Below are 16,473 nucleotides of genomic sequence, written 5' to 3' on the forward strand. Positions count from 1 at the left end.
AAGCAAACTAACGTAGGAACAGAAAACCAAACACCACCTGCTCTCACTTGAAAGTGGGAGCTAAACACTGAATGTACATGGATACAAAGACGGGAGCAATAGACACTGGGTGCTGCTTGAGGTGGGAGGGTAAAAGGGGGGTGTGAGTTGGAAGACTAGCTGTTGAGTACCATGCTCACTACCTAGGTGACAGGATTGTTTGTACACCAGGCCTCAGTGACACACAATTTACCCAAGTAACAAACCTGCACATGCACCCCCAGAACCTAAAATATCTTTGCCTCTTCTTCTAAAATGGAAAAAAGGGAATGGTGGGGACTTTACCAATATAATGACTGTTTTTAGAGGAATCTTCCTTGGTATCTTAAGAAAACACATGGGAAGTCATCTCAAGATATTATACCTAAAATCACTTCTGACACTCCCAGGTGCAAACATCTTCTGGCTCCCTTTTAATTATCCTAAGACCATAAAAACAAAAAATAAGTTTCTAAAATTTAAACTAGAGGCTGAATATCCCTTATCAGGTCCCAAATAGTTGGGACCTGAAATATTTCAGATTTCAGATTTTGTAATATTTCCACTACACTTACCAGGTGAATATCTCAAATTCAAAAATCCAAATGCCTCAATGATTATTTCCCTTGAATATCATGTTGGCATTCAAAGAGTTTTAGATTTTGGAGCAAGCATTTTGGATTTCAGATTTGGGGTTGCAGGAAATCAAAAAATTTTACCCCCAAATATTTTCTTTAACATACAGTAATTAAGATAGCTGTCAGAAAGCCAGCAAAAAGAAGTAGCTCTGCAAAGCTGTCTTTTGTGAGGGAAATTTACATTTGTAGAAAAATCTACACTGACAGCAGCCAGGCCTCCCCTTGTCCAGATCTAGGAAACATTAACTGAGAGTCTGACACCTTTCAAGGTCTAAAAAAGCATTTATCATCTATTCTCTCCAAGGGCTGCTACCTGTGAGGTTTCATCTGCATAACAAGACCACTTTTGCTAGCCAAGCCTCCTCTTCTCTCCCTCCTATAACCTATTTTGCCCAATCTAAGCCCCCATTCTTTCTGTAACTTCAAGATAGTATATAAGCTTCTACACTCCACTGGGGGTTTAGGTGGTCACTTTGCAATATTCTCCATATACACATTAATAAATTAGATACCTTTTCTTTTACTAGTCTGTCTTTTGTGAGCTGATTTTTAAGCAAATTTTCCCTTCGTTCCTACAGTTTTGACGCAGTAAGCAGGGTCACCAAAGCTGTTCTGCTCTTTTGGAAGCTGCAGCAAAGATAATCCAGGACCTCACCAGCCAGCATAAGGATAAAAATTTCTTACCAGCCAGGCTCCAGACCTCTTTCTCCCTGTGGAATCTGGTCAAGTGGATGGTAAAAAAACAATCAGTTTCTTTTTCCTCTCCAAAATCTTTTTTTTAATTTTTTGCCACCAGGTCTCACTCTGTCTCTCAAGTTGGAGTGCAGTGGCACAATCTCAGCTCACTGCAATCTCTGCTTCTTAGGCTCAAGCAATCCTCCCACCTCAGCATCCCAAGCAGCTGGGACCACAGGTGTGCACCACCATGCCTGGCTAATTTTTTGTATTTTTGGTAGCAATGAAGTTTCACCATGTTGCCCAGGCTGGTGTTGAGCTCCTGAGCTCAGGCAATCCACCCACCTCAGCCTCCCAAAGTGCTGGGATTATAGGAGTTGAGCCACCACACCCACCTATACAGCTACAGAGCCCAAATCTTGATTAATGGGAGAAAAAGATTTGTGTGACAAGTCTTGGTTATAGCTTTTGGTTCTCTGTGGCATGAATATTCAAATTTTTTGATTCCTTTCTTCTTGAAAATAGTCTTTTCCTTTATCTTTGTCTTTCTGTGTTGCTCTGTCATAAAAATTAGGGTACTGCTTGAGGTTCTCTGGTCATTTTATGCCCTTGAAAGTTTGACTTCTGATCAAGTGGAAGCACTCTCTCTTGGTCTCTGCCATCTGAGGGCATGATTTCTGAGTCACGTCAGGTGGCCAGTCTAAAAATGGCTAGAAACCCAAGACTTTGTTCCAAACGTGTCAAGCTCTTAGGACAGTCTGTCATAAAAAGTCTCATCTACAAGGGGCTTTTGTCATCTCAACCTTTGTTGCTTGGCTAGTACTAAAAAAGTCCAGTCCCATGACAGCCTACTTATTGTCACAGATTAACAGGTCTGTGACTGGTGGTACCCCACATATTTGTGGGTTACTGGAGACCATCTATGATAATTAGAATCTTTCACTATCTGAGCCTATTCCTGGCAATACATTTTTTTTGGGGGGGGCATGGGAACTTTGGGATAGGCTATTCTATGCCCTCTCCAAGAAAACATTTCTAAACCTAAAAAATTGCATCCTAGGTTTTCCACAAAGAGACTATTAGATTGAGTCACTATTAAAATAAGGACACCGTTAAAAATTCAACAGCCAAAAGATGGATCCTTTAAATTAGACTCCTAAATTAAAAAAAAAAAATTTAAGAGATTTCTTATTCTAAACAATTGATGAGAAGGTCACAATTTTTTTAGAAGACACATAATAGTGTCATGGTTAGTCTTAAAAATTTTTCTCTTGACAAAATTAAAAGAGCAAAAATCTGACCTAAAACAAAGTTAAAATCTTTTGTAAGCTCACACTCCCTGCTTTAGATCCCCTGTGGGATTCACAATAAAGGCTACTGTACTTTATGGCTGGTAATTCAAGTTGTACACTCCCACCACCATAGCCTGGGTTCAATTCCTGGTCAGAGAATCAGCCCCTTTTGGCTCAATATTCATGTGACTTTGACTTTTTGGGGTACCCATTCACCTCTTTAGAGATGCCAGGTACATCCTTAGTTAAGTCACAACTTTGGTTAAGTCTTACTAGTTTCACTTGTGAAGGTATCTTCAATAAAAAAAATTCAAAATGCAAAAATATCACGTTTGTCCCCCCAGCTACAATCTGATAATAGATTTTAAAAGATTTTTTAAAAAAAGCTCTGTGGTTAAAAGTCAGCTTAATTAAAAACTGATATTCAAATTATACATGCATATATAATTTAAGAACATATATCCTGGATATATATATATATATATCCTGTTCTTAAATTTTTTTTCAGTAGACTAAAACTCTTAAAATTATGTTTTTAAAATTAGACTCTTAAATTTTACTTCCTTTCTTAGAAATTGGGCCAGGCACAGAGGCTCACACCTGTAATCCCAGCACTTTGGGAAGCAGAGGTGAGCAAATCACTTGAGCCCAGGAGTTCAAGACTAGCCTGGGCAACACGGCAAAACCCTGTTTCTATAAAAAATAAAATAAAATAAAAGCTGGCCAGTCATGCTCACAGGTGTCTGTAGTCCCAGTTACTCAGGAGGCTAAGAAGGGGGGATCAATTGAGCCCAGGAGGTCAAGGCTGCAGTGAGCCATGATTGTGCCACTAAAGCCTGGGCAACAGAGTGAGACCCTGTCTTAAAAAATACATATTTTTCTTCCATTTACTCTTATTCCTTCCTACTCCTCCTTCCTCCTCTTTGCTGTCTTTGGTACAACATAAAAGAATCTAGAGGGGACTTCTAATGATTCAGATCCCTTAAGAAACACAAAAAAAGGTGCCATCTACCCCTTTCTTGTACTGTGGGAGAAACATGACGTGTGTGTGTGTGTGAGATGAGTGGTGAGTCATCACTATGGGAAGAGCTACTGTTTTAGAGGTGACTGCTAACAGCTGTTTACAGTAAACAATTATTACTACAAGAGACTACTTGTTTCTTTGTGAGTTTAGATTTAAAAGATGTAGTTTAAATACTTTTAAAAATGTCTTTGTATCAAAGTACACTATACAAGCATTGCATGACCTGGTTTCATGGCATTTTTCTTTCTGGGCATGTGGGATTCAATGTAAAAGTAAAATTCTACATTTGTAAAGCTCTATATGTTCTGCCTTTCAACGGTGCCTACTTTCCACATATTTTAATTATTAGGCCCTAAAAACTACAGATACTTTGTTGACCCTGTTGCTTAATGGGCTCTGCCTTGAGCTCAGTGATCCAGTTAAAAAACAGACTAAATTTTACAATGCCCCTCTAAATAAAATTAGTCCCCTTATAAGATCCTATGATAAGTTCCTATAAGTCTGTTACCTTGACATCCATTTTTAATCTTCCACTAACACATTCAAACTCCTTTTAAAAAATATAAATTCTCTCTCTGCACTTTAAAATATAATTTACTACCCTATTTTCTCTAAAACACAATAAGGGCTTGGGCCATGTAAGGCAGATAAACTTTAATCTTTTTCCCTTACAAAGACAAAGAGTTTAAATCCAACTGTTCTTTTAAACTAGTGAATTTTACTGGTCTTATGGCTAAAATTTAAAAACCAAAGCTATAAACTCTTTATCTGTGTCCATCTATATTTTTATATATACATGTCTATGTGTATATACTGTCTACATAATATCAAATTAACTTATGTTAGTACTCACAAATTAAATAAGCCCAAATAATTTTCAAGTTCACGTGGTTTTAGTAATCCTTAATAAATTAAAAGTTTAAAAATTATTAGTAAAATAAAATTAAAATGTCTTCAAATTTTAAGTTAGTTTTTTTTTTTTTTTTTTTTGGCCTGGTTGGATTGATCAGACAGGTTTATACTCTCTCTACTGAATGTTTAAGGTCACAGAACTGTTACTTCTATAATATTTTTAATGCTTACTTAATTTATCTGTGAGCTTATGTCTGTAAATTTGAGACTTCAGATTCTAATGTCTAGACAAAAAGGTCTGGGGCCAACACCCAGGTCCCGTCCTCCCTAGCCCAACCATGTCTCTCGGCCATACTGAGGATTAACTCCTCCAGGCATTGTGTTCACAGCTCTGTTCTTTGTCTTGCACTCCACATATAGTTAAAATTACTTATTTCCTAGGTTTTTCACTAAAAATAAGAGTTACTAAGAGATACTATCATAACTAATATATATAATTAAAACTACTAGATACTAAAATAATTCCATATACAAAGTATATTCAAAAAGGAAAATGTGTTTTTCGTAAAAAAGGTTATAAAACACATAAAAATGTGTTTTTGTAAAAAAATAAAAAAGATTTTGCCTAGTATAAACGTTTAAAAAGTTTTTAATTAAAAAAATAAAAATAAAATGTTTAAATTTAAGAGGCTATTTAAAAACGTACAAAAAGCTTGTGGTCAAACTAAAATTAAATAGATTTATTTACAAGGTTTTATTAAAAATTAACTTTAACATTAATAATACACTAATACAAAAATAAAATCTAATTTTCTCTGATTTTTTTGAGACAGGATCTCACTCTGTTGCCCAGGCTGGAGTGCACTGGTGTGATCTCAGCTCACTGCAACCTCTGACTCCTGGGTTCAAGCGATTCTCCTGCCTCAGCCTCCCAAGTAGCTGGGACTACAGGTGCATGCCACCATGCTCAGCTAATTTTTGTATTTTTTGGTAGAAGCAGGTTTCACTGTGTTGGCCAGGCTGGTCTAAAACTCCTGGCCTCAAGTGATCCCCCTGCCTTGGCCTCCCAAAGTGCTGGGATTACAGACATGAGCCACCAACCCTGGGCAGTTTTCTCTTTCAAACAAAATTTTCATGTAGTATTAATAAAAAATAATTTTTAACATTTTATTTACCTTCTAAATAAATTGCAAAAAACAAAGAGGGGGTAGACGGAAAAACAGATTCAGTATGACTCATGGTATCTTTATTATGTCTTATAAGTCTCCACCAAGAGTAAAAGGTTTTGCTTTTTAAAATCTTTAAATTATCACGTTGACTAAATAAATGATATCTTTTAGTGGCCTGTAATCCTGTTTTAAACCTTTGTTATCTGACATATTTCCCCAAATCAAAATTTCAAATTCAGTTTTTTTGACCTCAAACTAACTTTTTAGATAATAGGGCCCCTAGAAGTCCAAGAAAAACCTATTAGTCTTATTTAGTATGTTAAAATCAAATGGAAATCATTAAAAAGAAGGTGCTTAACTTTCTCTGTGTTATATTTATATAAATGTGTTATTAATATATGTTCTAAACCTGTATGAGATTCCTAAAGATTTGAAACGTCTTCAGATATATTATCAGTAATAATTATGATTATGTTAAATTGGTATATGCCAATGAAATAATCAAATTTCCTTGTCAATTGTATAACTATTCTAAGATTTTTGTTGTCCATTGACAATTATTGTTTTACGTTGATTCTTCTCAAAATGCAGTTTACAATCGGGTAGAGTCCAAAATTTGCTTCGTCTTCAGAGAAATTAATAAAAAAGACCCTGGTAAGTAGCTGTAAATACAGGTTTCTGGTAACTTTATTCATCAGACCATTAGACTAGGTAAAAACTTTCAGTACTCTAGTTAACAAACTGAAGTATTCATGAGGATTGCTAACCTAACATCCAGCAGAATAAGAATTACATGGAATTACATTAGTAAAAGACTAATTTTTATGACTTCAAAAAAAATGCTGTGTTTTCCAGAGTCAAAAAACTTTTTTTTCTTTTAAACTATTTATAATTCACAACGCTTGGGTAAAATATACTTTGTGAACAAATATAAAACATCTTTCTAACTAATTTCTCCAAATTTAAAAACTATTTATAAATACTCTTATCAGAATATAATTATTTAGATAAGTTCAATACGCATCTGTTTTCTTTGTAACAGGACACAGTTAGAGACACTGGTTATTTTGCCAAGGCTTTCACTAAAATAACATCTTTTCAGATATGACCAGACTACTTTAAGAAATTAAAGTTGACTTTACAAAGCCAATAAAAAGACCCTTGTCTACACAGCTCCTTTATAAGCTTCCTGACCTGTGATAAAAAATGTAACTTTCTGACAGGCCAAGGGATCTCAAGTTATTTTATGATATCAAAAGGAGAAAGATTCACCCAATTTGTTACAGGTATTAGAGTCTGGTGGCAAATCCTTGGCTTAGCCTCCTGGCCTTGAGGCTTTTAAAAGTCTAATAATCTAAGATTCCTTATTAAAAAGTTCCAACAAAACTAATCTAAGAAGAGCCTATATGGCCAATCACTATTCTTATTACACTTTATACAATAAGCAGGCCAAGTATAATAAGACTAAAACTTAGTTTACAAATAAATTGATCCTACTATGATTTATCTTTGGTAAAAAAGGGAGACTAGAGGAAAAAAAATTGTTTCAAATAAAACTACAGCACATCTGTTTAGATTCTAGCCTCATTCATTGTTATTGTTTTTATTATTTCTCTAATATTTAGACTAAAACCTAAATTCTTTCCTGGCTACAAGTTTCCAAACTAACATTTTCAAATTTTTCTTCCATTTTTGACTTTAAGCCACTGAAAGTTAAAACTGGGCTTTTCTTAAAGCCGTACAAACTGAAACTAGACAACTTAAACTTCAGGAAAAATCACAAGTTATATACAAACAGCCTTCATGCCTACTGATGTATAGACTACTCAGAAAGTTCACTTCAATACTGATTTGAACTATAATCCGTAAAATCTGTCAGATTGCCACTGCAATCTGAAGATACTTCAAGGACTCTAAAAAACTCTATACACTACCCCAGACATTAACCTTCATTTTTTCTTCTGTTTCCATAAAAACACCTCTTATTAAAGATCTGTTTGCCTTCATCATACATAGAGGCCTAGTGTGTCTACAATGCCACCTCCTAAAATGGGACACAAATGTTTAAACTAATCCATTCTTAGGACTATGACTAAGAAATATATGGGATTTATATTTAAATTTACTCTTTTCTGCTTATCTAAATTTGTTTTTTCACTTCTTTGTCTATCTCTAATGACCTCTGGCCCAAACGGCTTTTAATATATAAAACTTTTAGAAGTTTTCAAGTGAGGACTGAAGGAAATTAAAATATTTTACCCCAAAATATATTTCTCTGACTTATTTCTCACAGGCCTCTAGATTAGGCCTATGAGACACAAAGTAAATTGACACAGGGAGGCCAAAAAGTAACTTCAAAATAATTTTTCTAATAAAACGCCCTTTGAGAGAACCTTCAAAATTATGTCAGCCTCTTCTAGGCCTAAGGATGAAGACAGGAGGTTGCCTTAGAAATGATTTTCCTATTATTTGAAGGGAAAAAATAAATTAAGTATCATGTAACAATAAACAAGGCTATCAGGCCACTTAGGAAAGTGTGTAACAGGACCTCATTTGAATACAGAGATCCAGGGAGGTGGATTAATTTATGTAAGTTGCCCAAGGAACTTCAGAAATGAAGGCGACAGAGAATCCAACCCATGCTGCTCAAAATCAGAAGTTGGAAAACCTGTAGGTATATATTACGGTATCCTAAGCAAGGTTAGCTATGAAGAAAAGACACCAAAGTCTTCAAAAAAGAAATTATCAAGAAGCACAGAAGAGTCATGATAGCTCAAAACTAAGACTGCAATTCTCAAACTTTAGTATGCCTGACGATTGCCTGGAAACCTTGTTAAACATAAACATTTCTAAGCTTTACTCTAGAGATTCTGACTGAGTCTATCTGGGTAGGCCTTGGAATTTCTACTTTTAATGAGTTATCCTAAGTGATTTTCCCACCATGCTGAACAGAAAAAGGAATGCTGACCTAAGGATTTGCAGGGGATTCTCAAGCACAGAAGGAAGCTTAAAGCCTCTTTTAGGAGGAATGGCTGAGCTAAAGGGGTTACGACTGGGATGCTAATGACAGAAGCGCCACAGTGTCCTGTGAGACTTTGACCCTGCAAGGCTATCAGTGGATTCCCATCTGTCTGCATGCACCAGTATGAAGCAAGAGCAGTAGTAAACTAATCAGACAATTCAGTTTTTGCCTCCCGGTGGAGTTTGTAAGTAAAATTAATCACCCTGGAATGAGTAAATCCACGGAGTTCTTGGACTACTGTGAGGAGAAACATATATCAAAAGGAAAGTAATAAGCAAGAATGACTTTATTTGTATCCCATGTTGATAATGATAAAGTACACTAAGAAATTCCAGGCCAAATAGGTTTACTTATTAAAATTAAACATAGGCTTTCCTGCATCATCCCTCTCCTTAGCTAAAAACATGGCCTATTTCTCACATTCTTGCTGCTCTTATGCTGAAGACGAAAGCCATCCAGTTTGCCCTTGAAGCATTCACTTTACAAAACCAAAATAAAGCTAGAGCTAATTTGGGGGAGGGGCCTAAAACTGTCTCAGCCAGTCCAATCCCTGGCATATAGATTGTCTCTAGCTTTCTAAAGGAATTCACACAAATTGACCTGTTATAGCTTAATTTGGAATTCTATTCACAACAAACAGTCCAATTTCATGATTTGAAACCACAGACTTTCTGGAGTTTTAACCCAATCTAGTTTCTAAAATGAGATCAGGTGGGCACCACTCTATTGCGACTATAAACAGCAGAGCAGTAAAAACTTGACCTCTGAAACCCCTTCCCTCACTACTGAGCAATGGGGCATCAGAAAGGAAGTCACAAGGGTAATGGCCCTCTTTATGGTTAAGGGTAATGGCCCTCTTAAGGTAGATCCTTAACGTTTGAGGATCTACCTTTCTGGGTTTTGCCTTTTTAAGGAAGCAGGCCCACTTGGCTAATTCATTTGGAATTCAGACAAGCTGTGGCCTCTTGAATCATAAAGCACTAGAATCACAAAGTCAGATGAAAGAGGCCTCAGGCTTCAAGCCACCAACTTTAGCTCAATATTCAAGTCAACTTGGCTCTCCTGGCTGAAGACAAATTAGTCTCCCTCAAGTAAAATGGATCAGGAGGAAATGAGATCATTGGAAATGTCAGACACAGCTTTCAAACGTGAGCCATTTAAGGTTTGGCTCAGGCATAGGAAAACTCCCCTGATTAGCTTCTGGCCAGCATCCTTTCCCTACAAAACAGCCAGATCTCAGCGAGGCAGAGAACACAGCAGTTCTCATTGGCGGTTAAAGGGGCAGGCTTATCACTATCAAGCTATTAATCTGCCCTGTCAGAAATAGACCTAATTCTATTCCTTCCTCTATTCAGATAATACATTTTCCTTTTCCCATGCTCTTCAGAGCTAAGCTGCCTCCAAGTAGAGACTATGCCCTCCCTGCATTCTTAAAGACTGTTTCAGACACTATCACCACAATTTCTCAAACTAAGACAGTATGTGAGGAAATAACGATTTGGGTCTTAAGGCCATCGCCAGACTCTTAAAGGAACAATTTTCAAATAATGCAGGTACCAAAAGGTAACAGTATTTTTCTACTTACCTTAATACAGCCAACTATTGTAGTTGTAAGAGCAGAATTATACTGCGTGCAGAGTACTGTGGCGTACATTAAGATAAACCTAGAATGAAGGAAGAGGTATAAAATCCAGTTTCCTACTTTATAGTAATCTCTAGCCAAGATAAACAATCAGTGTTGGCCAAGCCAGCACATTCTAGTCACTGACCAGCTATGAATTTTCCCCACCTCACTGCTTCTTATACTGCAGCTCCAGAATTTTTAAAATTTCACTAAAGAGAAACACATTCATCTCCTTACCAAGTGTTTTTTCTTGCTGCCCTCATCAAAACTCTGAACCATCTCTTACAATCATGACTATTTTGACAGATCATGCTTCCTACTAATACACCTAAGCCAGCCAGACAGAAAGCTCAGAACTCACAGACCCTAAAATGCAGTTGTGCACCTTCCGTAAGGACAACACGTCCTCTGGGCCAGATGAAGGCAAGAGAGATCCTTAAATATTGAAGAAAACCAAATTAAAACTACTTTAAGAGGGGATACAGGTTCACTTAACAACTAATTGGGCAGCAGCTGGAACTCTCTGATTTACACTGAGGCTTCTGAGCCTGACTTAGAACCAAGGCATCAAGTCAACTTTATTTTGAAGCATCTGCTCACTGTGTGCCAGATCCAGTCACAAATAGCAACTAAACTAGCTGAGGAAAAAAATCACATTAGAGAGACATGGATGTGAGGAGAAGAGGCATGTTTGCGGTATCCTCTCAACCTCTATTCTCTTCTATGAGGAAGAAAACACAGTAAGGAGGGGTCAAACTGCCCCCAATTCAAATGCTGCCACTGCCACCTACAAACTGTGCAAATTTAGACAATTTACTAAAGTTCTGTCAAATGGTCAGTATAGAGATAAAACTATACAATGTATGTTGAAATATAATGGTGCTTACTAAACAGCAAGTTATCAGGTAAATTGTTTCTTTTCTTCATCCTTCTAAGGTATCAATTCAGTAGCCCTAAGAGCACATTCCCAAGAGCTATGAAACCACCTGAATCTGCAGGCTTAATTATCCTAGGCTGACACACTCAGGAGACCTAAAGGTATTGAGAAATGAGGCACGCAAATTTCTCTAACCCATTTCTTTAGGAAAACTATCTGCTAACAAGGTAACAAAGGCTTACCCCATCACACAGGAGAGGGTGAACTGCAGAAGAAAGAGGGTGTCAGCCCAGCCTTCAAACTCCACAGCCTGCAACACACAAGAAAGCATTAAATTTTAGACCAGACCTTCAAAATCAGCTATCCTGTTTTTATGTAAATCCTTCTATGAGTCTGCCTCCAACACAGACACAGACACAGACATACACACACACACACACACACACACGTATATGTTTCCCTGAATTACTCCAAGGATAGAGAGTGATGTTCAAAGATTTCATATATACCGAGTTGAACTAGTAAGTAGTTTCATAAGATTTTCTCCCATCCAAAATGTAACGTGGAGATTTTATACTTCTCACTATTGGTGCAAAGAAACTGATATTTCCTTGAAGGCACAAGCCACATCTGGCTAATCTCAGTTCTTTCAGATGGCTATTAATGTGCTAGTACTAAAGGCTTTCTCAAACATTAAAACATGTTTCCTTTCTGTAACATGTGAAAGCTTAAATACAGCCTTAGTTATACAAATTCAGCTGAGGTCTATTCAAGGAGAATTACTGTTTTAAAACTGTTAATTCTAAAAACAAGGAATTTTGTGTTATTGTTGTTGTCTCTGTTAAGCCAAAAGGAAAGGAATAAAGAGAAATGAAAGGGTACGCTGATCATCTCATCTCTTGTCCAAGAGGAATGGATTCTCAAGTACCTAGTTGTTTTTGCAATAGGAGTTTGATAAGCAAATGTGAGAAACATTCCACCTTTTATCTCTGCCAACCTGTCCAGCTTCAATTTTGCTACTTCCACATAAATCTCATGGCACCAGGGCTCCAACGATACCAGGCTCCCTGTGGCTTATGAAACATAACATACACTTTCTTATGCATGCCTTTGCCTGGAATGTCCTTCCCCTCAACATTCGTCTGACTCCTGTTCGGCCATCAAATTAAAACTCAAGGCTCCCTTGTGGGGCCTTCCCTGATCAAGTACTCCTTCCTTTGTCCCTCAGTACTCCTCTCTAGAGCTCTTGTCTCTTCGAACTGTAAATCTTTCTATACCATGTCTACAGACTGAACTCCCTGAAGGGAGGACCCACATCACATTTATCTAATCATATTCCTAACAGTGCTTGACAGACAGTTTGTTTATAGTTCTTTGTTGAGGTAGAATACATGAAAAATAAACTAATTTTAAGTGTTCAATTCAATGAGTAGTCACAAATGTATAATCATGTAACCACCATTACAATCATGATAAAGAAATCAACTCCTTCCAAAGTTTCCTCCTCCCCATTGAGTCAATCTCCCCTCCATATCTAGCCCCTGGCAACCTCTCATCTACTCTGTTACTATAAACTTCCCTGTTCAACAATTTCCTACAAGTGGAATCGTATAGCATGTACTCTAGTGTCTTCCTTCTCTTTCACTTGGCATTATGCTCCTAGGATTCATCCATCCTATGTATGTATCAGTAATTCATTCATTTTTATTGCCAATTAGCATTCTATCTTATGGGTATACCACAATTTGTTTATCCAAATACCAGATAATTGACATTTATTTGGGTTATTTCCACAAGTTATTATGAACCTTTCAACCTTTGGTTGCAAGTCTCCCAACTGACATGTTTTTATTTATCTTGGGTAAACAGCTAGAAAATGGGATTGCTGGTTCATTTGGTTAGGTGTATCTTTAACTTCGTAAGAAACTGCCAAGCTGTTTTCCAAAGTAGCTACACAATTTTGTATTCTCACCAGCACTATATGAGAGTTCCCACTGATCTGTATTCTCACCAACACTTGGAACTGTTATAGGCCATTCTAATAAGTGGCTAAGTGGTATTTTGTCATTTTAATTTGCATTTCCCTAAAGACTATCAAGATTGAGTACCTTTTAATCTTTGACATTAGCATTTCTTCTCCGGTGAAGTGTCTGTCTAAATCTTTTGCCAATTTTTTTTTTTTTTTTTTTTTTTTTTTGAGACACAGTCTTGCCCTGTCACCCAGGCTGGAGTGCAGTGGTGTGATCTCAGCTCACTGCACCCTCCGCCTCTTGGGTGCAAGCGATTCTCCTGCCTCTGCCTCCCGGGTAGCTGGGATTACAGGCACATGCCACCACACCCGGCTAATTTTTGCATTTTTAGTAGAGACAGGGTTTCACCATGTTAGCCAGGCTGGTCACCAACTCCTGACTTCAAGTGATCCGCCCACCCTAGCTTCCCAAAGTGCTGGGATTACAGAGGTGAGCCACCGCGCCCGGCCTCTTTTGCCAAATTTTTATTCACATTATTTGTCTTATTATTGAGTTGCACAAGTTTTTAAAAATAAATTCTAAAGTCCTTAATCATACATATGCTATACACACACATACATAAAATCATAAAATACAAATATTTTTACTGTGACTCACCTTCCATTTTCTTTTTTTTTTTTTTTTTTAAGACAAGAGTCTCACTATGTCACCCAGGTTGGAGTGCAGTGGCACGAACTCGGCTCACTGCAACCTCCGCCTCCTGGGTTTAAGTGATTCACCTGCCTCAGCCTTCCAAGTAGCTGGGATTACAGGTGCATGCCACCACACCCAGCTAATTTTTGTATTTTTTAGTAGAGATGGGGTTTCGCCATGTTGGCCAGGCTGGTCCTGAACTCCAGACCTCAAGTGATCCGTCTGCCTTAGCCTCCCAAAGTGCTGGGATTACAGGTGTGAGCCACCGTGCCTGGCCTCACCTTGCATTTTCTTAATAGTGTCTTTTGAAGAGCAAAAAATGTGAATGTTGATGTAGTCTAACATCAATATTGTCTTTTATAATTCTTGCATTATAACTTTTTAATGAAATCTGGGTGTAACCAAAAGTCAAAGATCTTCTATCTTTTCTTCTAGTTTTATGGTTTTAACTTTTACAGTTAGGTCTATGAACCTTTTAATATTAGTTTGCTAGAGCTGCCGTAACAAAGCACCACAAAACTGAGTAGCTTAAATGGCAGAAATTTGTTGTCTCACAGTTCTGGAGGCTAGAAGTCCAAGACCAAAGTGTCTACAGGATTGGCTCCTTCTAAGAACTGACAGACAGAATCTTTTTCTTGCCTCTCCCCTAGCTTCTAGTGGTTTGTTGGCAATCTTTGGTATTTTTTAGCTTGTAGAGGTATCACCCTGATGTCTAACTTCATGTTCACCTGGTGTTCTCCCTGTGTGCATACCTGTGTCCTAATTTCCCACCCCCCCCGGCCACCTTTTTTTTTAAGCAAGGTCTTGCTTTGTCAACCAGTCTGGAGTACAGTGGCGTAATCATGGCTCACAGCATCCTTGAACTCCGAGACTTAAATAATCCTTCCACCTCAGCCTCCTGAATAGCTAGGACTATAGGTGTGCACCACCATACCTGGCTAATATTTTTTAAGTTCTTTTGTAGAGACAGGGTCTTGCTTTGTTGCCCAGGTTGGTCTCAAACTTCCGGCCTCAAGTGATCCTTCCACCATGGCCTCCCAAAGCACTAGGATTATAGGTGTGAGCCACCCTGCTGGCCCTTGACTTCCCTTGTTAATAAGAACACCAGTCATATTGAATTAGAGACCCACCCTGCTCCCGTATGACCTGATCCTAACTAATTACACCTCAATCATCACATTTCAAAATAAGATTTATTGTGAGGTACTAAGGGTTAGGACTTCAATATATGAATCTGGAAGGGGAGGGACTCAATTTAACCTGTAACATTTTCCTGATTGATGTTTGTGTATTCCACAAGGTCATAGTCAAGGTTCAATATTTTGCATACAGATGTCAAATTGTTCTACCAACATTTGTTGAAGACATTATCTTTTCCTCATTGATTTATTTTCACACCTTTGACAGAAATGATTGCCCATATGGTATATTTCTATTTCTAGATTCTCTGTTCTGTTTCACTGGTCTGTCTACTCTTAATCCAATATCACAGTGTCTTGATTACTGAAGCTTTATAAGAAGTGTTGAAATCAAGTAGGATAAATCCTCTAAAGCTGTTATTTTTGAAAACTGATTTGACTATACTAAGTCCTTTGCAATTCCACATAAATTTTAAAATCTGCTTGTCAATTTCTACAAAAATCTTCTGATAGAGTTGGGGTGGTGTTGAATCTATAGATGAATTTGCTAAGAACTGACAAATTAATATCAAACTGTCTAATTAATAAACATAAAAATCACTTATTTAGGTCTTTTAAAATTTATCTCACTAGTGTTTTGTAGTTTTCAGCATACAGGTAACATATTTTGTTAAATTTATCCCCAAGTACTTTATAATCTGAAGCTATTATAAATGGTATTTTTTACTTAGCTTCCAAGTGTTCACTGCTGTTGTGTGGAGCTACAGTTAATTTTTGCATATTGACCTTGTACTGTGCAAACTTGCTAATTAGTTCCAATCACTTTTTTCTAGATTCTTTAAGATTTTCTACATATATCATCATGTTTTTAATACACACAGTTTTGCTTCTTCCTTTCAAATCTATATTATACAGATGAAGTTCTTCAACATAACGCTGAATAGAACACTACACGAGTACAGACATCCTTGCCTTGTTCTCAAATCTTAGTGAAAAAGTACTCAGTCTTTCTTTCACCATTAAATATGTTAGCAATAGATTCTTTGGTAGATGTCCTTTATTACGCTGAGAAAGTTCCCTTCTATTCCCAGTTTATTGAGAATTTTACACTCATGAGTGGGTGTCACCTTTTGTCAAATAGGTTTTCTGCATCTATTTATGATAGTTCTACTATATCCTTGTTAATATGGTAAACTGCACTGATCGATTTTCAAATGTTAAACTAACCTTAATTCCTGAGATAAACACAATATGGTCATGATATACTGCCCTATTAATATATTGCTGGATTTTTTTGTGCTATACTTTCTCCCCCCTTGTAATGTTTTTGTCAGATTTTGGCAGAAGGTAATCCTAGCCATATGAAATCAACAAGGAAGTGTTCTATCTTCTATTTTCTGGAAGAATTTATGTAGAATTATTATTTCTTCCTTAAATTTTTTGTCAAATTCTCCAGTGAAGCAATCAGGGCCTGAAATTT

At 37.0% G+C, this 16,473-nt stretch overlaps 1 protein-coding gene across 1 annotated transcript in view; it reads right to left on the reverse strand.

Annotated features, from left to right (window-relative positions):
* SLC35D1 (solute carrier family 35 member D1) overlaps nucleotides 1-16,473 on the reverse strand; it is a 49,321-nt gene that overhangs the window by 10,360 nt on the left and 22,488 nt on the right. Inside the window, exons 9-10 of the mRNA XM_003265206.2 lie at nucleotides 11,434-11,501; nucleotides 10,276-10,354 (exon numbers count right to left, since the gene is read on the reverse strand). Of these exons, the coding sequence (XP_003265254.2) occupies nucleotides 10,276-10,354; nucleotides 11,434-11,501 (147 nt within the window). The remainder of the gene's footprint in view (nucleotides 1-10,275; nucleotides 10,355-11,433; nucleotides 11,502-16,473) is intronic.

The sequence above is a fragment of the Nomascus leucogenys genome, chromosome 5, assembly GCF_006542625.1.
Source record: "Nomascus leucogenys isolate Asia chromosome 5, Asia_NLE_v1, whole genome shotgun sequence".
Classification (NCBI taxonomy): Eukaryota; Metazoa; Chordata; class Mammalia; order Primates; family Hylobatidae; genus Nomascus; species Nomascus leucogenys.